The sequence below is a fragment of the Pocillopora damicornis genome, chromosome 4 (genome assembly GCF_964200805.1).
Source record: "Pocillopora damicornis chromosome 4, jaPocDami1.2, whole genome shotgun sequence".
Taxonomy (NCBI): Eukaryota; Metazoa; Cnidaria; class Anthozoa; order Scleractinia; family Pocilloporidae; genus Pocillopora; species Pocillopora damicornis.
The window spans coordinates 24128532-24152739 of record NC_142673.1 but is presented as its reverse complement, the minus strand read 5'-3'; the positions used below and the strand labels follow the sequence as shown (position 1 = coordinate 24152739).

General features: G+C 37.6%; 3 protein-coding genes across 3 annotated transcripts; 2 read left to right on the top strand and 1 right to left on the bottom strand.

The window, feature by feature from the left end:
- The first annotated feature begins 1889 nt into the window (after window positions 1-1889).
- On the top strand, window positions 1890-3855 carry LOC149047329 (uncharacterized). The gene is made up of 4 exons (XM_089205671.1): window positions 1890-2150; window positions 2297-2403; window positions 2665-2835; window positions 3417-3855. The coding sequence occupies exons 1-4, from the start codon at window positions 2030-2032 to the stop codon at window positions 3489-3491; spliced, it is 474 nt and encodes a 157-aa protein (XP_089061797.1). The 5' UTR covers window positions 1890-2029; the 3' UTR covers window positions 3492-3855.
- Window positions 3506-6864, bottom strand: LOC113683562 (fatty-acid amide hydrolase 2-A). The gene is made up of 3 exons (XM_027200818.2): window positions 6099-6864; window positions 5183-5358; window positions 3506-4609 (listed from the first exon to the last, which is right to left on the bottom strand). The coding sequence occupies exons 1-3, from the start codon at window positions 6673-6675 to the stop codon at window positions 3845-3847; spliced, it is 1518 nt and encodes a 505-aa protein (XP_027056619.2). The 5' UTR covers window positions 6676-6864; the 3' UTR covers window positions 3506-3844.
- On the top strand, window positions 6858-24196 carry LOC113683493 (valine--tRNA ligase). The gene is made up of 33 exons (XM_027200740.2): window positions 6858-7188; window positions 7983-8064; window positions 8326-8402; window positions 8984-9007; window positions 9153-9280; window positions 9486-9552; window positions 10337-10434; window positions 10832-10913; window positions 11365-11484; window positions 11678-11786; window positions 11985-12073; window positions 12268-12358; window positions 13010-13152; window positions 13808-13911; window positions 14435-14516; window positions 14801-14877; window positions 15238-15328; window positions 15838-15863; window positions 15996-16075; window positions 16168-16238; window positions 16867-17097; window positions 17305-17373; window positions 18436-18514; window positions 18844-18971; window positions 19253-19408; window positions 19524-19588; window positions 20283-20418; window positions 20643-20754; window positions 21246-21330; window positions 22055-22142; window positions 22281-22394; window positions 22823-22858; window positions 23290-24196. The coding sequence occupies exons 1-33, from the start codon at window positions 6874-6876 to the stop codon at window positions 23356-23358; spliced, it is 3324 nt and encodes a 1107-aa protein (XP_027056541.2). The 5' UTR covers window positions 6858-6873; the 3' UTR covers window positions 23359-24196.
- The last annotated feature ends 12 nt before the right edge of the window (window positions 24197-24208 follow it).

Below are 24208 nucleotides of genomic sequence, written 5' to 3'. Positions count from 1 at the left end.
GCTTTTGTTCCTCACAGAAGCGACAACAAGACGGCAAGTAGTTTTCACGCTTTTTACAATCCTGGAAATAAGCGACCACAACGAAGTAAACACGTGTAGGTTCCGGTTGTCGATTCAAGATTTAGTTTTCTGAATCTGTGCACTAAGTTTTACACACCGTTTCCTCTACTTTTCGAGTCCTAAGTAAGTCTAGGAACGTCTGCTGCACCTTCTCAATTCCCTTTGTTACTCTACCACGAAACATTTTATCCATGTTGGCTCTTTACCATATGCCTCCTGTTCATAAGTTAATATTGGCTGCTTCAGTTTCAAAAGGCAAGTTCCAAAAATGCGACTCGAGTATTATTGCTTATTTCTAGAAAATATTTCATCCCTGCTGGCTCTTTACCATATTTTTGAAGTGTTGAAATGGTGTAAGAAGGTTCATTGTCCGTGGGGGGTTGTTGGATGAAAAGTAGAATTTATCTCCGCATTTTCAAAATCCATAGGACAGTTTTATCTTATGGCAGTCTGAGTATTATTGCTTCAGTTCTAGTAAACCACGAAAGCTAACGAAAAATTAAGCATCGCAAATATGACACAACAGTTTCATACCTAAAATACTACATTGTTTAGGTCTATGTCGTTAACCGTAAATGACTAAGGTGCTCTTTCCCAATTTTGTCTAACACTCGAAACGCTTGTGAGCTTTGAAACTCTTAACGGTGCCCAATTTACGTTATCAACTCGAAACATGTTTTACAAACTTTAAAGTTTTGTCGTTTTCTTCAAATTCTTGACTTGCCTGCTACTATCAAGATAATTTGATTATATACTAAAGTACCTTTTTATACTCACATCGTCTTTTGTGTAATAAAGAGCCAATACTTACAAAAATGATTTTAATGACTTAAGAAGATCTTAGAAACAATTACCATCTGTCACACTGATGAAATGCAAAGTTTGAATATGATTGATTATGAGGTAATTGTTTATCTAGAATAAGATAGAAAGTGAAGTTTGAAGCAGTAATTAAATAAAGAATGCATTTTTCGTCTTGTCACAAGTGTGGGACGAGTTCAAAATTTTCCATTCTCGCGCAGTATTTACTGACATGACGCTTTCGACATTGCTTATTACATGTTTCATTTCCTTATTTTAGCGCTTACATTTCTCATTTTTTTTCTAATTAACATCGTCGAAGAATATGTCAATGCTACTGCTTCAATGCAAATGAAATGTTTTGAAAGATCTCAGAAAAAATTATCAAATGTCAAAATTAACAAGTGTCATAAAGATGAAATGTAAGGTCTAAATCTAAAGATTATGAGAAACTTTTTTTCCAGAGTCTAAGCTGAATTTTGCCGAAATAAATTTTTTTCCTTTCGCCTTGTCATAAGTATTTACTGACACCACGCTGTCAACATTGCTTATTTTAGCTGGTTCCTCGCAGGAAGTCATATCGTTTTTCTCGTTTAATGCATGTAACAAGATGGCGGCAAAATAAGCGGCAAACGTACATGACCACGCGTTCAATCTTGTACAAGATCTAAACATGTTTTTTTATATGTAGTGAATGTAGTCTGCACTTAAGCGCAACTAATTATAAAAGTTTGGCGGACGAGGAGGGCATAAATAAAAGGCGAAACCTGAGGGAAAAGCGACTACGGCAAACGAACGAGAAGGAAACCAGTCATCGTAATGTGGGCGTGAAAGTTACTTAGTCGAGGAAAAGATATTTTTCTGAATGAATTGAAATTGTTTGAAAGATCTTAAAAACCAGTTGAAATATGTCACAGGAATGAAATGTTAAGTTTGAATATAAATGATTACAGAGACGATTGGTTTCCTAAATAGAAAGTTGGTAAATTTTGAGGCGGTAATGAAAATAAAGAATGTATTTTCCGAGCGTGGAACGAGTTCAAAATTTTCCATTTTTCGCGCAGTATTTAACGACAGGACGCTTTCAAGGCAAAGTTTCCGCACAGCCCCACACTTCATTATGCATCCACATATGTATCACCAACAAGATGTGCATGCATAATTAAGTATGGGGCTGTGGGGAAATTATTCCTCAACATCGCTTGTTATAGGTAGTTCCTCATTAGCACTCAGAATTGTGAATTACGAAATAACTTTTGGCCGGAGGCCGTTAACTTTCAAATCAAAAGGTAAGTTTCAATTCTCAGGTCAACATATCGAGATCATGAAAATTCAGTGTCTTGCTCAGTCCTACCCACCCTAAAAAATAACTGTTGCATCTATAGTATGCCTATGATTTTGAAATTTTCCTTTTTGATGATTTTTCCTTTCCCAGACAATGAAAGAACAAGCAGTAACACTTGCGTCATTCAAGATGATGTAATGTCTATCAAACCAGCTCCTGGAGAAGGTGGTATGAAAGCCAAACCTAGGCCAAACTCGGTAAGTAAAAAATGGTCGTGAATTGATTGTTAATTTTTCAAAATTAAAAATTAGGTAATATCTGGTTATGGGAAAATCAGTTGTATTAATTTGTCCGTTGTTTCTGATTGAATAGGAATTTGGAATCTTAGCTCTTTGTAGGGGGAACAGAAAAACTGCGATCTACCAAACTGATAATTTTTTTTACTCGTACATGTTTGTAAGGTATATGGGAGTTATTTTGGCCCATCTCTGATGTATTGTTAACATCTTGTTTGCCAGGCTCATGGGAATAGAAATCTGAAGTTACGTGAGGCGGTAAGAAAGACCTCCAACTTGGCAAGTGCAGCTGGCGAATTAGCAAACGTGAGTGAACAGCTAGCTTCAGAGTTTGAAAAGGAGAATGGGAACATGAATGTGTTCACCGCATTGAAGAAAGCGATTAACCTTGAGGTCAAGTGAAATTGTCATAAGGAAGAAGCGATTAAAGGCTTACACATTTTGTTTGTTAGTCTTGTCTAAATAAAACAGCAATTAATTGTATTAGTAATCACGCATAAACTGCCCTTGAATGAATGTTTTTCAGTTCCGCTATGATTAAAATTTGCTTCTAAGGATTTCCAAATCCTTCATATATCATTTTAACAGCAGCGAATTGTGACCTCACAAACAGACCACACTATGTGATGATCGTGGTTAATAACTGTTGACATTAAACAAACAAAATCTATACAACTGTTTAGTTAAACGAAATGTTAATCAATGCATTTGTGGTTTATTTTCACCCTCACGCGCCGTTTGAAGCGTCTTCTTACGAAATTACTTTTGGCCCGAGGCCATTAAGAGAAGAAATGGAGACTCCCAAGCAATCTTTCAGATACCATTTTGACAGCAGCCAATTGTGACCCTCAAAAACCTCAGGCCTCTCTTTTTTAGCTACATTCATAGTCTTTTATATGACTATTTGTCATTTACCTTTAAGATCTTCATGATGTGGTAAATAATTAATATTTTATGCTGTTCCTTCATAATAGGGCACTTCTCAATCCAGGGTCAAAGAACTCTCTATGCCTGGCAGAAAGAAAGGAAATTTCCCATGGAATCACTAAAAACTCAAAGTGAATATAATTATATGACTGTCTTTAATGAGACAATAATTGTGACTAAGTCACAACTGGTTTCCGGCAGTTTTGTATCTCACTGACTCACTTGGCAAGAGGTCATTAAACTAACCATAAAATATAGTGAAATCCTAAACATTTCTAAAATGTTAATTTAAAAAAAAAGAAAGATAGGATTTTTTTTTAAAAATACAGGTATCTTATTTCACAACTTTTAGTTTACAATAAGTAGTATAATCTTGTGCTTTGGGGTATACTGCAATTTTATTAAAATATGTTGATTTATTATAGTGTCAGAAATATGGCATATTTTGTTCTTCATTCAGAGTAAAATGTTGCTTTTATCCATCAATGTTCAGACCAGATTGTTTTTGTTTAAACAACCCATCCCAACCACCACATAGCCTCTCAATCTCCATGGCAACACCAATGGTTAGACAGTCATTATCCTTTGCTGCTGCCACCTGAATTCCAAGAGGTAAGCCTGCCTTTCCCAGCCCAACAGGACACTGAGTTACAGGGAAATAGAGAACATTAAAAATAGCTGTGTATGAGAAATTAAAAGGAAATAACAAGGGAACGCAATGGTTGACAGCCACTGATGGGTGAGAGGGATAGATTAAGACTCCATCTTCCCCTAGAATACCTTCAAGTTCCAGTCTTAGCTCCTCAGCCATTTGAATGAAAGACTCTGATACCCTTTTAGGTGTTAAACTTTCAAATTTTTCCAGCATGCCCAAACCAATTGCAGGGAGTGTGTGATTAGAGAGTCCAATACAAGCTTTCAAAAGTTCCCAGAAGGGATTAACTTCTGACACTTGGTTACCCATGTAATAACAAAATGACTTTTGTGCTCCAGAAGACATCATCGATGACCAAATCTCAAGGGAGTTTGAAAGTTTTTCAATTTTAAGTTTCACTACTTCCACACCAAGTTTTTCCTCAAGTTGTTGACAGACATATTGCTGGGCCTGCTTTAGTTCAGGATCAACATTTGATATCAAAAAGTGTCCTCCACAATCCTCAATGCTAAAATATCTCAGCTTTGTAACATCTACATCCCTTGCAAGATTCAATTTTGATGCTCCTTGATCTCCTGCCATAACCTAAAAGTTAAAAATGTGATTTTAATCTTCAAGCATTTTGGTGAATAGCTTACCAGAGAGATTTAAGACATCACATGTTCAGCTGAACATGTAGACCTTAAAAGCTTATACCTAGTTACTAGTGACAACACTAATACTATTATAACCAGATGAGTGTTCCAACATGAACGGAGAGAGGGCTGGTGCTAGCTCTTTGATGTGTACCCAACCAAGTATGGTTGCCATGAGTTTGTACAAAGCATAGTAGCTTCATTGCCCTCCTGTATCACAAAAAACTTAACAAAGACCACCTAGACTTTACAAAATCAAAATGCAAGTGTAATTTCCTAACTTTTTACAAATTTTTTATACTGCAAAATATTTCTAAGCCCCCAAAACAGTTTGCACTAAATTTTCTTGTATCACTTGTTTGCACTGAATTACCCTTCTCTGCACTGAATTAAATCTCATTCATATTGTTACCTGAAAATGCATTTCTCTTAGCCAATCAGAGGTAAGAATTTTTTCATATATATACTAGTGATTTAATCAAACATAGTTAGTCTTTTAGTGAAGCATCTGAAAGTTGCATACCATCAGAAGAGGTTTGAGGTCCTCTGCATATCGGCACATAGGCCCAGTGCACAAGAACTGCTGTCTGTTACCTGATGCATCAGGAAACTGACCAGCATTGGGTACAATGTCTGGACTAGGCTTGTGTCCAAATATTCCAGTGAAAAAGGATGGCATTCTTATACTGCCACCAATGTCTACAAGAATAATGATTAAAAATAAGAGATAACAGATTGATTGCAAAACAAATTAATGTTTAATTTATTAACTGATTGCAGTTTGTTTGAGTAAATTTGGTTTAGATGAGTATTTGAATTTGTATGTTTATGAACAAAGGAAAGGGATGACTGAATGATTAATCAGTGCAATTAGCCACATGGATGAATGAATGAGCACTGAGACATAAACAAAAAGAAATAAATAAGTAGCAAAGAACTGAATAAATGAGGAAAGACTACCTGAATGACTGTCTGACTCAATGGCTGACTAGCCAATTAATTGACCAGCTAACATATTAACATAAGGGGTAAGTTTCTAAAGAAGCTGTGGTGTTGTGTCAGTGGGAGGGTATAACAAGGTAATTTGGTATTATAAATTGAGTGGATGATGTAAATTGACTACCGTTAAAAGTTTCAAAGCTAAACTCTTGACTCTTAAAGGTAAAAATTTGCATTATCAACTCAGTTGATAATCCCGAATTACCTTGACAAGTAGACTGATTGGTCAGAACACTAAGACAAAGGGCTAACACTCGAAACATCAGCTTTATGGTGGCCAATTTACATCATCAACCCAGTTGATAACACTAAATTACCCTGTTATACTCTCCCACCGATGCAGCACCACAGGTTCTTCAGAAATTTACCTGCTTGATTGATTGACTGACTGATTGAGATGAATGAATGAGCGAGTAAGTGAATGCAATAACAATTTTAACCTGATCCTACGCCGAATACTGATCCAGCTGCTCCAATGATAGCACCCTCTCCTCCAGAGCTACCCCCAACTATTTTGGACCTGTTAAATGGATTGCTAGTCCTTCCATAAACCCGATTTGCTGACTCCCACCACATGCATAATTCACTGCAGTTAGAAATAGCTATCGGGATAGCACCAGCCTGTCGTAAACGACCCACAACAACTGCATCTTCTTCGGCTATGCAGTCTTTACGAGCCACGAGACCACCACTATTAGGCAAGCCTCTGACCGCAAAAGCTTCTTTAGCGGTAAATGGCACACCCAGGAGAGGTTTCTCGTTCTCCAGTTCGTCTCTCTGAATTTGAGTCATCTTATGAAGTTCCTCGTCGACCTCTCTCGCCTCAGCCAAAGCCTCTGAGAAACGATTAGCGACCACTGCATTGATGCTACCATTGACTGCATTTATCCTGTCAATGAATACGTGCAAAAGTTCCTCAACACCAATTTCTAATCGGCGAATTTTTGATGCAAGTTTCGTGGCCGGAAGTTGTAAGTAGCTATGAATGGGTGCCTGGAACACACTGTTACTAGACATGATTTCCTCTCCCCCACTCTCGATTCACAAATTGTTCCTAAAGCGCTTATATTTCTTTACAGAATGAGAGTCTCTCTGAGATCAGTTCACTGAAAAATAAGGGGAATGTTGTTGTCCACAATAAAAAGTTAAGAACTTTTCGTTATCTTCTTCAGCTCCAAATTTTTCCCATCGTTCCAAGAAAACTCCAATATTCCCATGAGCCATTGCTGGCGGACAATCAATGGCGGAAGCCGGCAGCGTGGAAAGTCTATGAAATCTGCCCGGTTGATTTCATCAACCTCTGGAATTTGGACTAAAAATAGCTCACAGTTTCTTTTATATACTTTCTCACATAGATTTTTCGCCAGATTGAATTCTAGCGCCATGGAAAATCAGGGAAGTGCAACTGCCAACGGCGCGGTGGAGAAGACCGCCAGTCAGCTCAAGAAAGAGGCCCAAAGGCAGGCAAAGTTGGAAAAATTCGCCAAAAAGAAAGAGAAGGAGGCAGCTCAGATGGAGGGTCAGAACCAGGTAATTTTATAGCTTCCTTCAATTTGACCCTATTTTTTAAAGGATCGAGGCTCTCATGTAAACATGGGAAGTTTTAGTAAGTTTCGGGGGAAGAAAACTACCACGATCGGAGTACAATCCTCGACCACGATGCACGAATATTTGAAATGTGACTATTTCTCGTACCAAGTGATTGAATAATAGAAATTTTTCGGATTATTGCTAAGTCCTAATTTACTCCGGAATGGCTGCTGCAAAATAACATCCTTGAAGTCCTCACTTGTAAACAGCTTTCACAATATTGCATCAGCCCTGTGAATGGGGGAAGGGGGATTTTGGAGGGAGGGGTGGGTCACCCTTCTTAACTTGAACCCATATAAAATATTAGGGAAGGGGCAACAGTGTTTTGTCTTTTTAGGAGTTTTACTTGTACAGTGATTATTCTAGTGAACCCAGATACTTTTAAGTTGCTAGGTCTCTCCAAACGCAATTAACCCTTTAACTCCCAGAAGTGATTATCATGTAAATTCTCCTGCACACAGGTAATAAGAACACCAAAATTTATAAAGTAGAAGTTATTGTCTTTCTGTGACACCAAATTCTCTGAACTAATTTTCAAGGAAATGTGAAGCAGTTTGAGGGGAGAATTGATAATCAGATCATGGGAGTTAAAGGGTTAAGGTAATGTAAGGTTAATGATAAGTACTTAAAAATCTATAAGAATTACTGTGTATAATTATATAATATTTATATTTATAATATTACTATAAGAATTACCATGCATATTTCATATTTGCAACTTTTATTTCATATAGAAAAAGAAGGATAAAAAGAAAAAAGAAACAACCAAGAAAGTTTTTGTGTATGACAAACCAACAGCTCCAGGAGAAAAGAAAGGTGAAATATTTGATTGATGTAACTTGTATTTTTCTGATAGCGCATGTATACTACACTGAGAATTCAATAATAATGTCATTACATAGTTTGTAATTAACTATTGCAGCATTTTCAAGTTGAGCCTTCTCAATAAGAAACTTGTGAACATTTGAAGTGTGAGAGTTATGTATATGGCCTCATTTGTCATTTATCAGAATTGTATGGGCTAGCCCTATGGAGGATTTAAAAAACTTGTTTTCATTCTTGTTGTATTAAATGTAGATGTCAGTGGAGTTATGCCTGATAGTTACAGTCCTGTTTATGTGGAAGCTTCTTGGTATGCTTGGTGGGAAAAGGAGGTAAGCATGTATTGGAACTAAAGTTTTGACTTGAAATTTTTACAGCAGTTGGAGCATGATAATCTGTGTAGGATGTTTGGAGAGCACTTGAAAATTTTGTCAATCGGGTACCACTTATAATTTACTAGTGCTCTGCCAACATTCAAAATGAATAATTACTTGGCCAGTAAACCAAAAGAGGGATGGGTCTTTTGTTTTTATAGAGTAGCTATTGTAATGGGATTATAGGCACATTCAATAAACAACAGGTTTTTGACTCATCAGAATTCAGTTGTGTAGCGCAGTATCTAATTTTTTTCCTAATTGACAACAATTGCAGAGCCTGAGAGAGATTGTTTGTAGTAAGTTGCATCATTCAATCAGATGATTATCTTGTCTTTCATCTTACTTGTTTCCTCTTCAGAAACATCAACAAGTTTTAGGGTGGATTAATTTAAAACCAGGGCCTTATCATATCAATTTCCTAAAACAGTCATATTTCAAGAGTTCAGATACAATACGAAAAATTAACAACTTGATAAGATATGTTTACAATATATTACATGTACCTTTTCACTGAAGGCATGCAATTTTATTTCCAGGGATTTTTCAAGCCTGAATATGGGGTAAGATGAGTCCAAATTAATTATTAAACTTTTTTGCTACAAACTCAAAATGACACAGTTTACTAGTTGTGAACTTCCTTTTTTGTTCTTTGATTTTCACCCATTTAAACATTGTAATATTGTTAGTATTTTTCGACTTGAACAGCGCAAGAGCCTTCAAGAGCCCAATCCAAAAGGTTTATTTATGATGTGTATTCCTCCACCCAATGTGACAGGGTCACTTCATCTTGGCCATGCCCTCACTAATGCTGTGGAAGACTGTATTACAAGATGGTAAGGAAATGCCCTATATGCTGGCCATGACTAGTGTAGTGTCTCTCTGGATTTGGAGACTGACTTCCTTAACTTACAAAACCACATCTTTATCAGTGCTGCAATTATATAAGCCACTACTTGGCTTTGTTGATATATCCTAAATTAGTAGCCTACCAAATCATGTTTATTTGTAAACTAATAAGGGCATGATTTCTCTAACTAGGAATCGTCAGATTGGAAAGACAGCATTATGGAATCCAGGGTGTGATCATGCAGGAATAGCCACGCAGGTAATTGAACCCTTCAGCACTTGATATGTTTTGTATAATTCTCTCTTACTACTTCTTGTTAAATTTCCTTTTACAACTTGTAAACATAATTTGATTTATGATGTCAACCCCTCCACCCTTGCACCTTCTAGTTGATAGAATTATGGATGAAGTAATGAAATTGAATTTGTGAGGAAGAGGTCCTAATAATCATTTCTACAAGTTTATTGGTTAACCACAATAGTCTTACTGACCTACAATCTTTCATGGCTGCAATAAATCTGATAATTCCATGGATAAGAGACTTTGTCAGATTTTGAATGAACTCAACATGTACATCGTGGGACAGTACTTTAAGAGTTAGATCACTTTTAGTCAGTGCTTTACTCTTCTTTCAGGCAGTCCTGCATGTAATTCCATGGAAAGACTTAATTCCTTTTCACTCTTTACACACTAACAACAGTATACATATTCACGATACTGTACCCCATACATTTTTTAAGGAACTGTCAAAGAGAATTTGTTTAACAATCTCCAGCGTCTTAAGTTAGTGATCATTTCCTCATTTCCTTTGTTCTGATGAACTAAACGTGTGACTCAGGGGTAATATTGCAGAGAGAAATTAGATGCTAGTCACTTAGGGGTCAGAGGGTTAAACATTGATTTTTGATAACGTGAACAGAAACCAAAAGAAGACTGTATCTTTCATTTTAAATAAATGTAATATTTACCTGATAACTTTATTTTTAAAAGCAGCAAATAATTCTTGACAATAGTTTACTGGATGAATGTTTTGTTTCTTTAGGTTGTGGTGGAAAAGAAGTTGATGCGCGAACAAGGTCTATCACGACATGATTTGGGAAGAGAGAAATTTGTAGAAGCAGTGTGGAAATGGAAGAATGAGTAAGTTTTTTTTTTCCTGTCATTGTTGGCAAATAAAAGTTGACTCTGATAGTTTGAAGCACCTGATAGATTTTTTTCCATAAAACTGAGAAAATTACAAACACTTTGTTTTGATTCTGACAGGTGAATTGTGTACTATCCAATCACAATGATGGGCAAACCTCAAAACCCCAAATTTAACAATTGTTGCTGTTTGTATAATTGTAGCTTCATTTTTCTACATATGACTGGCTTTTTCTATGGCTACCATCGACATTCTACAGATATTTCTGATGTTCTTTGTTTTCCAAGTTCCACAACAAAATATCATTGTACAACCAGAGATTTTACAAAGTAAAAGTACAAATGTAGAAATTAAAAGTGATTTCTAAAATGTGTAAATTCATTTTCTCAACAGAAAGGGCGATCGTATCTATCAGCAGTTGAGAATGATGGGAGTTTCTGTTGACTGGGATAGAGCTTGTTTCACCATGGATCCTGTGGGTGAACTTTTGTTTGTTTGTTTGTTTTTTTGTTTTATATAGTCAGACAATACACAACTTGTCCACTTTTAGGAGATTACGTTGGCATTTTTGACTTTTAATCTTAACCCTTTAACTCCCATGAGTGACCAAGAAAGAATTTCTCCTTTCAATATAAGTATAATATTAAGCAGACTAGTAATGAAAATAAAGGAAGATATCAATCAGGGGATAATTTATTAATTGATCCAGTACTAAATTCTCTGAGTTAACATGGTGAGAATTGTATAGCAGGCAGTAAGAAGATTTACTAATTGTGGGAGTGAAGGAGTTAATTTAATGAGAGGCAATACTCTTTAAGAAAAGAGGTATTAAGTCTTAATTTGTTTACAGTGAAATGTACATCTTCCAGCTAAAATCACAGCATTTATTTATTTACATGTCTTTATTTTTTTTTTCATCTTATCAGAAACTCAGCAGGGCAGTGAAGGAAGCATTCATTAGACTCCATGATGAAGGACTCATCTACCGAAACAGACGGCTGGTCAACTGGTCATGTACTTTGAATTCTGCCATCTCTGATATTGAGGTAAATATTTCAATTAAAATTGAATTCACTTCATATAGATCCAGCAACAAGATATGCAGGGTGTAAGGAAACATAGAAGAATTATGGCAGAGGGTAGAAATTAAAAGAGTAATTGCTACAAATGTTATTAAAGCAATGTTGTCAATCTTGAATGATACCCCCATAATGAGTTGGCAAAATTCTCAAATTTTAGGTTGACAAAAAGGAATTACCTGGAAGAACACTGCTACCTGTCCCAGGTTATGAAAATAAAATAGAGTTTGGAGTATTGGTGCATTTTGCTTACCCTGTGGAAGGTTCAGGTATTTTTTTATTATTATTATTATTATTTTTATTATAGAATTCTCAAATAGGAATTTTGATTCATCCATAACTCGTTTCTATGTTAAAATAAGTCAAAATCTTTGGTTGATTTTTCATTTCCAACTTCCCAGTATGAAAGTCAGAGATGCTGCAGGGGATAGTGTTAATCATAATTATATTTCATGTTCTTATTGCAGATGAGAAGCTGATCGTTGCCACCACTCGTGTGGAAACAATGTTGGGTGATACAGCCATTGCAGTGCATCCAAATGATCAGAGATACAAGGTTAGGAGGATATACATGTAACTGGGATTAACAATTATCCAATTGATAGAAAAAATTAGATCTGCCTTTTCCAATCAATGCTTGAGGAGTAAAACAAAGTCATGTGGAATTCATGTTCTCACTGAGTACAAAAACTTGTGAATTTCAACTGTAATGAAATTTTGTAACAATTGTTTTTTTTAATTTATATCTAGCACCTTCATGGAAAATTTGCTCTCCATCCTTTCTGTAATCGCAAACTGCCAATTGTGTGTGATGATATGGTTGATCCTGAGTTTGGATCAGGTACGTACTCACATGAACCCAAGAACCAGCAACACTATAATTTTGTGTTGTCCAATACCACTGTGTATGGTGTTGGTAATTACCACAGAAGGCAAAAGGAATTGTCCATGCCTTTAAGCACTCTTTAGTCCAGAGGCTATAGAAAAGTGATAAAAGATGCTTGAGTGATAATGTTCAGTGTCCCCTTCACTTTCTAGGTTAAGGCTGATCATGGACATTAAATTTTAATGTTAATTTTCATAGAGTCACTGTTTACAACCAACTACATTTTATCATGGAAAAGTGACTGTGTGATCTCTACCATTAGTGGGAACTGCACTGTGCATGTACAGGCTCAACATAGGCTTTTTAAATAACTAAAATTTACTTTAACATTGAGAAAGGATTGGATATTTAGAGTGAAACTCATCATCAGAAATATATTTGGAATTTTACTATATTTCCAATAAGTGTCACAAAACTAACCTGTAAACAGCCAAATGAATTTGAGTGAGGTTGTTAGGTTTGCTTGTTTGTCCTTAATCCATTACTCAATTGACTTTTCAGAATAAAATCAAAGTTTCCATGGTTTTCTGAGTTTAAGAAGTAGTGATCAGCTTAGGAAATTGCCGCATAACTGTGCTTGAACTCTTCTCATGCTCTTTTGTTTAGGTGCTGTCAAGATCACACCAGCTCATGATCATAATGATTATGGAGTGGGTCAGAGACACAGCCTTGACTTTGTCACCATGATTGATGATAATGGTAACATCAAAGATCTAAAGGACTTTTATCCAGATTTCAAGCACTTTGCAGTAAGCTGTTTTCAGATCTGCTGCATGTACATGTATTGTTAGAAGAATATTGTTTAAAATATTTATCCTTGCCATACTTACATTTCTGCATACACTAGATTATAATAAAGTCTTCCATTGAGTGTGATATTGTCACAGCTTGAACAATAATTTGCCACTCACTGTATGCTATTCTTCTACAAAGCTGTCTTGTTGTACTAAATGTAACAGTTATATAGACAAGACAAGCAGAAAATACAGACAGGCATATATCACAATATGATGACTGACTAATTTGCAGAATTACAAGTACAGTGTACAGTGTTCTGTCTTATTTTAAGCATGAGAGGTAAAACAAATTTTAAATCTGTAGAACAGTTGTGCTACCTGTTGAATTTTCAAATATTTCAAGGGATTTATTGGGTGAGAGGAACATTTTATAGGTGGTAAATTTTATGGGCTACTGGTTGAAAAGGAGAACACTACAGATTGCTACAGTTTACATGTATGTACTGATTGGATTGTTGAAAAAGTGGGTGATACAAGTACTTCTGAATTGATGAAGGCTGTTTGAGAAAAGACATCCGGTTGAAGTAAATATACAATGAGTGACTATCCTTGGAAACAACTTTGGTGAAACATTTATCTTTACCTTTTTTTGCACTATTTATTTTAGGGTTTGAAGAGATTTGATGCAAGGAAAGTTGTGCTTGATGCTCTTACTGCGAAAGGTCTGTTTATCAAAACAGAAGACAATCAGATGGTTGTTCCTATCTGTAGGTGAGTTTTACATGTAAGTTGTTTTGCCTGATTTAGTGACTTAACCCTTTACTCCCAGAATTGATTAACATGTTACTTCTCCTTATAATATCCACACTGTTTTCTAGCAAACTGGTAATGAGAATAATCAAACTCATCAGTGAGGTAGAAGTTTTTATTTTGATCTAACAACAAATTTTCATAACTGATTTACATGAAATGTGTAGCAGCTAGCAAGGGGAATTCACAATCAAATCTTGGGATTTAAAGGGTTAAAGTGATCCTTTTAAACCTCCTTCACAAAGGACAGGAAAGGAAACCTCTCACATTTGTGAAGGTGAATTTTATAATGGGAAAATGACATCTAAGAGACTTTAAATATTTTTTTTAAGGGATACCTTCCACAACCATTCTCTTTCATTCATGTTAAGTTATGTACTGTACGGTAGTCTCTAATGGACATTGTTGCACTGATACAGCTCCTTACTGCTGCAGTATAAGGCTTAGAGTTACCTTACCTTGCATTCTTTGCTTTCTCTCTCAGTCGCTCAAAAGACATTGTTGAACCTCTCATCAAACCTCAATGGTATGTGGACTGTAAGGAAATGGCAGATATGGCTGTGAAGGTACAGTGACCCATAACGTCCACAATTGATATTAAATGCTGTCGTTATCCAAGTTGTGATACAGATAAACCTTTTTTCCTTTATCAACCTTCACTATTAGTGAGACCACTTTTTTCTGCAAACATCTGTTTTAAGTGGCTACTTTTTTAGAATATAGAATATTTGAAATGTGGCATAAGTCACTGCAGTAAGGGGAAAAGCAACCAGTTCCTTCTATCCCATACCCTGATTACTGTTGCCTGTGTGATTGAATACTGCTTCAATACTGATAACTGTGTCTGCAGGCAGTGCGAAATGGAGACTTGAAGATCATTCCAAGTATACATGAGAAAGTATGGTACGGCTGGCTTGAGAACTGTAGGTTAGTTATGCAAAAACTTATCTCTGTATTTACCATGATAATTGATCCTATAAATGGCTCTTTTTTTGTCAGAGAGGACTTGATTCAAACTGTTTTTTGAAACTTCACACTAGGGAAGTGATGTTGTAATTTGCGCCAGACAGTGGTTTGTTGGAACAGACTGCCATCTGTTCTTAACCACACCTCTTGGTTGACGACAAACTCACATCTGATCCTGTAACAAAAGCTCTTATTCTCAGCGTCTATCTAAGGCAGTTGAATTTTTTACCAACCTAAACAGTTTGCCCTTCTACTTTTAGTGTCATGTCATGAATCTCCTGCAAGCACGGGCGCGAGTTAATATACATTTTCTTTCTCTAGGGATTGGTGCATATCTCGACAGCTTTGGTGGGGTCATCGCATCCCAGCATTTTTTGCGACCATTGATGATCCAAGTGTCCCACCAGGAGAGGTAGGTTTTTTTTTAAAGATGACTACGAATACTAAAAGAGCAATTGTAAACTGAACGTCAAAGATAATCCACGATTGCGGTGTTTTTGCTTTACTTCGCTTTGCGATTGGTCCACAAAACTCGCGCCATTCTCTCAACCAATTCGAGGCAAACTAAAACCATTCACGACTTGGACGCACGCGTTTTCCCGCGCTTTGGGCAGTTTGGTTGTTTCTACCATGAGTTCCTATTGGCTCTTGAAAGAATTTTCCTTTCCTCTGTTTGCCGTCGGGATTACTTTAGTGACGACATTCCATAGAAAAGCGCTTCAATTATGGAAAGTTATACTGATAAGTACAAGTCCCATTTTTAAGTATTTTCTGTCTTTTGAATTTTACAGAGAGTAAGTTTGAAAATTTACTTTAGAATGCTCCGTGCATCAGATTGTTCCGTCCAGTAATTTTATTCGTCTGTTGTTGTCATGGTCATTTTCTAAAATATCAGTTACTTTTGACGTTTCTCTCTTTCAGGATACTGATGGCAAATACTGGGTCAGGTAATGTAAAAAATTTATGTCCGCTAAAAAAAGCGAAAAAAAGAAAACAAAAATATGTAGTGGAAAATGAAAGGCAACAAGTAGGATTTTAATCTTCGTTATTGTGATCCTATTGTGTCGATTTTGTTTCAGTGGTCGCACCGAAGAGGAAGTATTGAAAAAAGCTGCAGAAAGGTTCAATGTAGCCCCCGAGAAGATCACTTTGAAACAAGGTAGTAATTGTTGTGATACCTGTTATGCATCCCCAGCCCTTGAAAATCCTGCCTGATCTCGTTCTTAACTTGTGTGTCCTGGTTTATTGCAGACGAAGATGTTTTGGACACGTGGTTCTCCTCCGGCTTGTTTCCTTTCTCCATATTTGGTTGGCCAGAAGAGGTTAGTTATCACATTTCGTGTGAGAATCTCAAGTGGAATTTTTTATTGGGTGTCGAAGGTAATCGGAGGAGGCATCGGTCTTGTGTCACTCGGAAAACTCGCATCACTTACCGAACGAATCAGAAACGAATACCAATTCCGACTGTCACTCACGTTTTCCCGGGCATGAACCCTTTTGCTTATATCTAGTTTGAGTTCTCATTGGCTTCTCGGTTTATGTACCTTTATTATGATTAGCTGTTGTAGTTTTGAATACTGCAGCTCCTCTGGGTGTGCTTCCATAAAGTGAAAATATCATTGTCGAAGGAATTTTTCATCTTTAATGTAACTAAGTGCATTTAATGGTTTATTTTTGACCCGCGAGTTTTCAGTGAAGAGGAAGTGATGTTGTAATTTGCGCCAGACAGTGGTTTGTGGGAACAGACTGCCATCTGTTCTTGACCACACTGCTCGGTTGACGACCAATTCAATTCTGATCCTCTTTAACGAGAATGCCATATGAGTTTTTAACTCTTGATGAGGGTTTTAAAACAGTCCCTCATAGAAAAACCGTTAGCAAAGTAGGGACAAGACATCTACATTGAAATCCCTTTCTACTTTCTTTTCATTGCATTTCCTTTCTTAATAGACTGACGATTACAAGGTATTTTACCCTGGTACGTTGTTGGAGACTGGACATGACATCTTATTTTTTTGGATTGCCCGGATGGTGAAATTAGGCCTTAAACTTACTGGTCAGCTGCCTTTCACTGAAGTGTTTCTTCACGCAATGGTGCGCGATGCGCATGGCAGAAAAATGAGCAAGTCTCTCGGGAATGTTATCGACCCCGTTGATGTCATTAAGGGGGTGTCTCTAGAGGTGAATGGTGCATTTTCTTTCGGACTTGAATTGAATTTAAGTTATAGGTTCAGTCTAACAAGTGTCGCGTTCTAAATCTGATTTTTTTTCAAGAGTAGGTAATATGTTTGAGTTAAACAAGTTCTTAAGCGTTGTCAGAGGCGGTATTTGATGTTGTTGTTTTTTCAATACGTAAATAAAAGAATAACTAATCCTTTGTGTTTTTAGGATCTACACCTTCAGCTTGAAAACAGTAACTTGGATCCGAGAGAGATTGAACGAGCTCGAAAAGGACAGGTTTGTCTGAGTATTGATGAATCTAAAACTCTTAATGGAAGTGAAAGTTCCTTTGATCACATGATACAAATTTTGTCATGCCAGATGACAAATTGTTTACTTAGACATTGAAAACAAACAAAATTTGACCTTGACTGAGTTACTTTCCATTGTCTTAAATGTTCCAGTGTGTATTTTGCCATACGCAGCCTACGGCTGGGCAGAACTAATGGCTGTAAAGTGGGGTAATTTAGCATTATCAAGATAACGTAAATTGGCCACAGTGAAGAGTTTCAAAGCTGACGTTTCGAGCGTTAGTCCTTCGTCAAAGCGAATGAAGTGAAGCCTATTTTACGTAGCCTGGAAGCAGGACCTTATGAGCGCTTCAGTACGGACGGACAAGTTTGAGCCAGACCACTCGCCGACTCGTAAAAAAACTTCCTGCGAGCGGAAAAACGCTCGTCCTGCAGCACAACTAATGAGGGCCTTCTCGCAAATTTAATTCCAAGACCTTGTTCAGGAGACAAGTTTTTTGTATCGACCCTAAAGTCTCGTCAGCCTCGCTGAGTGCGTCATCCGAGCATCGAAGCGTCGGTTTACTTTCTGATATTCGTTGTAACTTTCGTAGCTCTCTCTTCCAGAGCCAGTTTTCAAACCATCGATGCGGAGATGTCTTTGGAGAAATTCTGGCGCCGTGCATCTGACAGTTATAAATACGTGAACATCGCGGCCTCAAACTTTTTAACCCCTCAAAATGACTAGCATCTACTTTCTTCTTGCAAAATCATCCCTGAATCACACTTAAGGTCACGAGAATCAACGAAATGATCACCAACTAAAGAAGCTATTTGATTGATAAACAAATTCTCTTCGTCAGCACCTGAGGAAATGAGTAGAGAACAGTATGGAGAATATACATACTGATGTTGGGCGTGAAGGGTTGATCTCACTGTCTCTCTTTATTTTACTTTTTTTATTTCAGACTTAGTTTATTTTTGTACCTTTCATTTCAGTGTTATGATACCATTTTACCCCGTAAAAACTTGTAATTAGGTATAACTCTTAAGCCTCTTAAATTTACAGAAAGAAGATTATCCTGATGGCATACCAGAGTGTGGCACTGATGCTTTGCGGTTTGCACTTTGTGCTTACACTGCGCAAGGTTAGTGTCCTTGTAGTGTCAACCGTTTGACTTCCATCATTGACCAAACAATTTCTCCCTACAATATCAATACAGTATAAAGCAGACAATTGATGGGAATAAAGAAAAATATCCAATAGGGATTATGAGTTAATCCAATACCACATTCTCCAAACTGACTTCATGAGAATTATAAGGCAGACCGTAAGGAAAGTTAATAATGAGATCTTGGTGGTTGAAGAGTAAAATTACGGTGATACAAAGACTCATTCAAGCTCCTGAACTCTAAGGGAGCAGTTTATTAGATGGAAAACAAGCTGACCTGACTTTCCTTGTACTTTATTCTACAGGACGGGATATTAATCTTGACGTACTTCGTGTGCAAGGTTATCGTCATTTCTGCAACAAGCTGTGGAATGCCACTAAGTTTGCGCTGGGCGGCCTGGGACCTGACTTCAAACCGAATGTCAAACCAGAGGTGAGAGTCTTTGTTATGGAAATATCTCTTTCGGCAGGGGAAGGGACGGTAGTTATGCAGGGTGAGAGGCATTTATATAAAAAAAAATCTGCCCCGCAAGTCATCTGCCAGGAATCAATAGCACGCATCGAGCTATTGTCCTACCATAGAGAGTTCTTGATCGCATTCTGTTTTGTCTCGTGTAATGAAAAGTTTTCATCTATTAACTGAGACAAGTCATTTTACAAACGGAAACTTCAATTAGTTATCAAACTGACATTTCTCTATTTTGTGTTTCAAAGCTTATTGGGAGCGAAACTCTAGAAGACCGCTGGATTCTCAGCCGGTTATCTTATGCAGAGAAAACAGCAAATGAAGGCTTTAAGAACTACGATTTCCCATCAGCCACGACGGCTATTTACAACTTCTGGCTTTATGAGCTGTGCGACGTTTATCTGGTAAGAAAAGTAGAATAAAAGGCGTGAAAAAGTTCTCTCTTAGAATCCTATTTAGTGATCACTTGTGAACTTTCTCGTGTTGCTTAAAAACATTTTTGGTATTTTTTGCCTGTAGGAATACCTTAAGCCAATTCTTCAAGGAGAAAACAAAGAAGCAATCAACACAGCACGTAACACTCTGTATCCTTAAGATGCTCTTTTTAGTTTTCCCATGTACTTTTCATTTCCTTTTCTTGAATCACTACAATGTTTAATTGAAACATGGCAGAAGTATTCTTCTTAAGACAAAAGGGCAGAGGAAGAAATCATAGGGAGTAATATCTGATTATTGACTGAGTGGAAGGACCGGGCGAGAAATATTTGGCTCGAGATCATGATTTACGGACCGAGCGCTACGAGGTCCATGCGTCATGAGCGAGAGCCATTGTTTTTCCTGTCCAGCCCAACCTAACTCGATAAATAAGTATTTTATCATATGACCTCTAAGTGTTGAAAATTTCGAACATTTTGTTTCAACCCAAATAGGACATACTCAAATACAACAGAAGGGCGCGCATTTGACAGCTACTAAAGAGATTCTACCATAAAAAACCTTCCTTTTTTTCTTCGAGTCAGAACAAGAAACTCACAGTTCATGTATACATCGACTCAGTCCCTGATCTGATTTATTTTATCGTGAAGTCCACAATGTCAATCCACGTTCTCGGAAAATGAAAAAGAACCGTTTGAATGCAGGGCCGGACGGGTTTTTTTGCGAACCGGCTCGCGTCAACCCGTCTGGCTCTACACACGTCAGCTTCCACTATGGTTTTCTATTGGATAGTGCGCGCGGGACCTCACGTGACGTAAGATAAAATTCCTTAACCATTGCAAGCTACACGTGTTTGGAGAATGGGTTGATTCTTCTCAGTCCGTTCATGCCTCACGTGACAGAGGAACTATTTCAACGATTACCGCGTAGGACTGAAGACTCACCGCCAAGTATTTGCGTCACACCTTACCCAGAGGAGGTGAGTGGTGATTGAGTACAAGGTTAGGGAAAGCAGGGAAAGCGTGCTTTTTAGTCACAGCATATTCTTATTAATTCCTTTCACTTTTACAAGACTGAATAGATCCGATGATAAATTTCTATCGAAAATAATTCTGAAATATTTGTTTTTCTTGGGAGGTTACACAGTTAACGTGTAGTTCTAGAGGTCCCTCTATGTTTCTAAGGTATTTCTTGCATTTTTAGCTTCCATGGAGAGACGCAAACCTCGAAGACGAGTTGAATCTGGTGCAGACTATTGTGAAATCGATCCGTTCCATTCGTCAAGAGTACAACTTGACACGTGCAAAGCCTGAAGGTATTTGCCCATAAAATTCTTTTGTTTTCAGTAACTTTGACTACACAATAGTGAAAAAAAATGTTTTTCACTATTGTGTAGTCAAAGTTACTGATAGGGGTGAGATCGAGGTGTTTGAACCCTTTCGCTCCAATATCAGTATGTTATTGTATGTACTGATTTTATACATTTTCCATCGTACTGACAAGGAGAACATTTTTACTGATCAAGAGCTCCTTAAGTTGGAGATCATTTCTTTTATTCTCATGACCTTAATATTTCACCGAGTGGTGATACTCCAAGGAGAAATTGGACGCTAATCACTCGTAGCTGCGGGTTTACTTTTGTAGCTTGAGCTTGATTACGTCACAAGCTGGAATTTCGGGATTCGTTCACACCGAATCCTTAAACAAGTTTACGAACTTAAAAAATCACTCTTTCAACGCCTTCATAATCGACACTTCTTATCCTTCAACTCTCTCGATAATATTGTTTTTTAATTTTTTTTTTAGTGTATGTAGTGTTCTCCGAACAGTCTTTGGCAGGAGCGGTCAGCAAATACGCAGAAACGGCGTGCACGCTTAGTTCCAGCGAAAGGTAATACTAAAGTTCAATTGTGTGATCCTTCATAGGTTTTAGCGGCGCGTATCTTTAAAGGTTCACAGCTCCATTTCGGTTAATAGGCCGGCTGGACTCCCGACCGAGAGTTACTTTCTCGAGTCAACAAAGAGTTGAAATGGGTAACAGTCAGTTGTCCATGAGTCCCATTCAAAATGCAGTGAAGGTATCAGCTCTTTGCGCTGCTCTTAACTGGTTAATTCTAAGATTTCCTGTGGTTTTGACTCTTTTTCCTCACATGGCTGTTCATGGCTGTGCTAACGTACGATGATGTACGTTACGTTTTTAAGACTCGTAGCTATGACGAAACTTTACTTCATAATATACACCCGTCCATGCGGTTGAAAAAGCACTCATTCCTCTTAATAATCAGCAAAACGCTTTTCGACTGAGTGCGGTAAGACCAAAACTTAAGTAATCCCAACGGCCAATCAAAAGAAAGGAAATTACCATAAGACCCAATGAGAACTCGAATTCAAAACAACCAAACTGCCCAAAGCGCGGGAAAGCGCGTGCGGTCAAGTCGTGATTTGTTTCAGTTTTTGCATCCGATTGGTTGATGAAGTGATGCGGGTTTTCTGGATCAATTACAGAGCGAAGTAAAGCGAAACGTGAGCAACCCCGGATCACATTCGACACTCATTTGAAAATTGCCCTAGTGACACTGAGATTCCTAATTAGTGTGACTGTTTCTGTTTGGCAGGATTCATGTGGTGTGCGAGGAGAAGCCTCCACGTGGATGTGCTGTGGCCACTGTCTCGGACAAGTGCGAAGTGCATGTGGTTCTCAAGGTATTTAGCTGACATCCTCTCATGTATCACCCTTTGAGTCATTTATGCGAGTGCTATAATGAGGAAACAGAAGTTGTTACACCACCTGCATAATATTTTACAAGGTAACCCTTTCCTCTGTAATGGTTTTACTTTTAGGGTTTGGTGGATGTAGCTAAGGAAATCACAAAGTTGGAAGGAAAGAAAGATAAACTAAATGGACAGCTAACGAAATTAAATGAAGCCATGGGAATTGCTGACTACGCCATAAAGGTATGATGCAATAAAATGGGCCAGCTTGATAAGAGGGGGAGTGTGGGGAGAGCAAGGTGTCCTTAAACATCCCTCTTTAAACCAAGCTAGCTGGTGGTAGGCACCTTAATGCCCACAGAATGGTCTTTTGGGATCGCCCTACTGGAAAACTTGCTCAGACCTTGTGGAGGAGAGGTGATTCCTCTCCTTTTGTTCTCGTTCAGTTATCTTGTGGTGCTCAATTTATCATTTTCGAGTTGCTTTAAGCCTTTGCATGAAAATGAAGCTTAGTGCGAAAATGAGTTTTGCTTGGATGTAAAAGGATAAGCACCAAAACCTGTTGATAAAAAAGGAGACTACAGAAGTCGGGAAGGACCATTAGCTTAAATTACGTTATTTTTCCTCTTTTGATGGTAATCAACATTTGCTGTTTTATGTGAACATTTCAGGTACCGGAGAACGTTCAGCAACAAAATTCTGAGAAGGTAAATCTTTTGTAATTAACCTTCAATATATTTAATTTTATCAAATGTACAAGATTCAAATTACGAAGTTGTAACGAAATCAGGCGGGAAAACTACTCTCTTGCTTAGGTTAGGTTTAAAAATGATTGTTGCAGGTGATTGTTGCCAAACTTTAAACGGTCATTTCCAAGATCACTAAACCAGGACGATCACACCAGAAGATTAACTTTGGTTTACGATTCTCAATCAAGAAGGGCAGAAGTTATAAGCAGTAGCTTGATTTACCAGAAACACCTTCAATTTTTACCAGGTTTGGGGAGGGTTTTAACTAACTTTCAACTCCAGGCCTAAAACTGTTTACTTCAAAGGTAAATTCTATGTGAACTTATCTTGGGTCATGTGACATGACTATTACTTCTCAGAGATTGATTTTGGCTGTTTTCCTGTTTCAGCTCAAACAATTAGAGACTGAGCTTGGGAAGATCGAAAAGGCGATTGCTTCCTTTAAACTGGCTGAATAATTGAATTCAATGCTCCTGTCGAGAATAATAGTAAATGAATGGAATACCAAATAATTTTCTGCGTCTCCGTTGGTATCAGAACCTGCGCAACTTTCTTTGTTCACCTCGCTCAGTCAACAGGCCCTCGCGGTCTGGCCAATCCTGAACCCCACTATGGGCCGTGGTCCTCAACTCATTCCGAACTTCTCTTGGACAACAGCTTAAGGAAGAAACCCGGAAACTCGGTTGCTATTCACCTTCACTGTAATGCTGCGTGCGTGCATGTGCTGTTCGTGGAACGCGATGAAAGGTTCTCGAAGAGTGATTGTTGCGTTGTTCGACCTCTATTTGCACCTTTAGGTCAGGCTGTTTAAGCGGCGGTCTCGTCCACCATCTACAATGAGTGGCAAAAGTTTTGGGGCGCTAATTCTCACCTTGTTTGAACGGTTTCCAGTTTACTCATTTTAGGGCTGGATCTGAGCAACTTTCTTGGGAAATGGGTGATTGGAGAGGGGGGGGGGGTCGATGGAAAAAGTAATAAGAACCTCAATAATCAGGGGATTCCCTCTAAAGTGTAATGTTGATTTTATTCGTCCCCAGTACTTCTGTAACTCATTGCAGTTTTTCAAGCATTGGCTCCAAATAATTCTATGAAATTACTTGACAGAAAATAGCTTGGAGCTATTTCATTTGGATAATCAACTAAACTGATCTTAAATTTACTGCAAATTTATCTTTACTGTGCGAAACATTTTTGTTATGTGTGTAGGAACTTCGACGAATCCTTTTTTATTTCTAATTAAATCAAAATATTCTGGAACTTAAAATTTGCGGTATTAAAGAAGAGGAGTTGAAATTACCATCGCGTTAT

Coding starts and splice junctions, on each gene's coding strand:
- LOC149047329 (XM_089205671.1), top strand. CDS start 2,030: ATGGGGCTGTGGGGAAATTATTCCTCAACATCGCTTGTTATAGGTAGT. Junction 2,151..2,296: donor GTTAACTTTCAAATCAAAAG/GTAAGTTTCAAT, acceptor TTCCTTTCCCAG/ACAATGAAAGAACAAGCAGT. Junction 2,836..3,416: donor AGAAAGCGATTAACCTTGAG/GTCAAGTGAAAT, acceptor CCTTCATAATAG/GGCACTTCTCAATCCAGGGT.
- LOC113683493 (XM_027200740.2), top strand. CDS start 6,874: ATGAGCCATTGCTGGCGGACAATCAATGGCGGAAGCCGGCAGCGTGGA. Junction 11,787..11,984: donor TTACCCTGTGGAAGGTTCAG/GTATTTTTTTAT, acceptor TTCTTATTGCAG/ATGAGAAGCTGATCGTTGCC. Junction 13,153..13,807: donor CAGATTTCAAGCACTTTGCA/GTAAGCTGTTTT, acceptor TATTTATTTTAG/GGTTTGAAGAGATTTGATGC.
- LOC113683562 (XM_027200818.2), bottom strand. CDS start 6,675: ATGTCTAGTAACAGTGTGTTCCAGGCACCCATTCATAGCTACTTACAA. Junction 5,359..6,098: donor AGTATTCGGCGTAGGATCAG/GTTAAAATTGTT, acceptor TTATTCTTGTAG/ACATTGGTGGCAGTATAAGA. Junction 4,610..5,182: donor ACCTCAAACCTCTTCTGATG/GTATGCAACTTT, acceptor TTTAACTTTTAG/GTTATGGCAGGAGATCAAGG.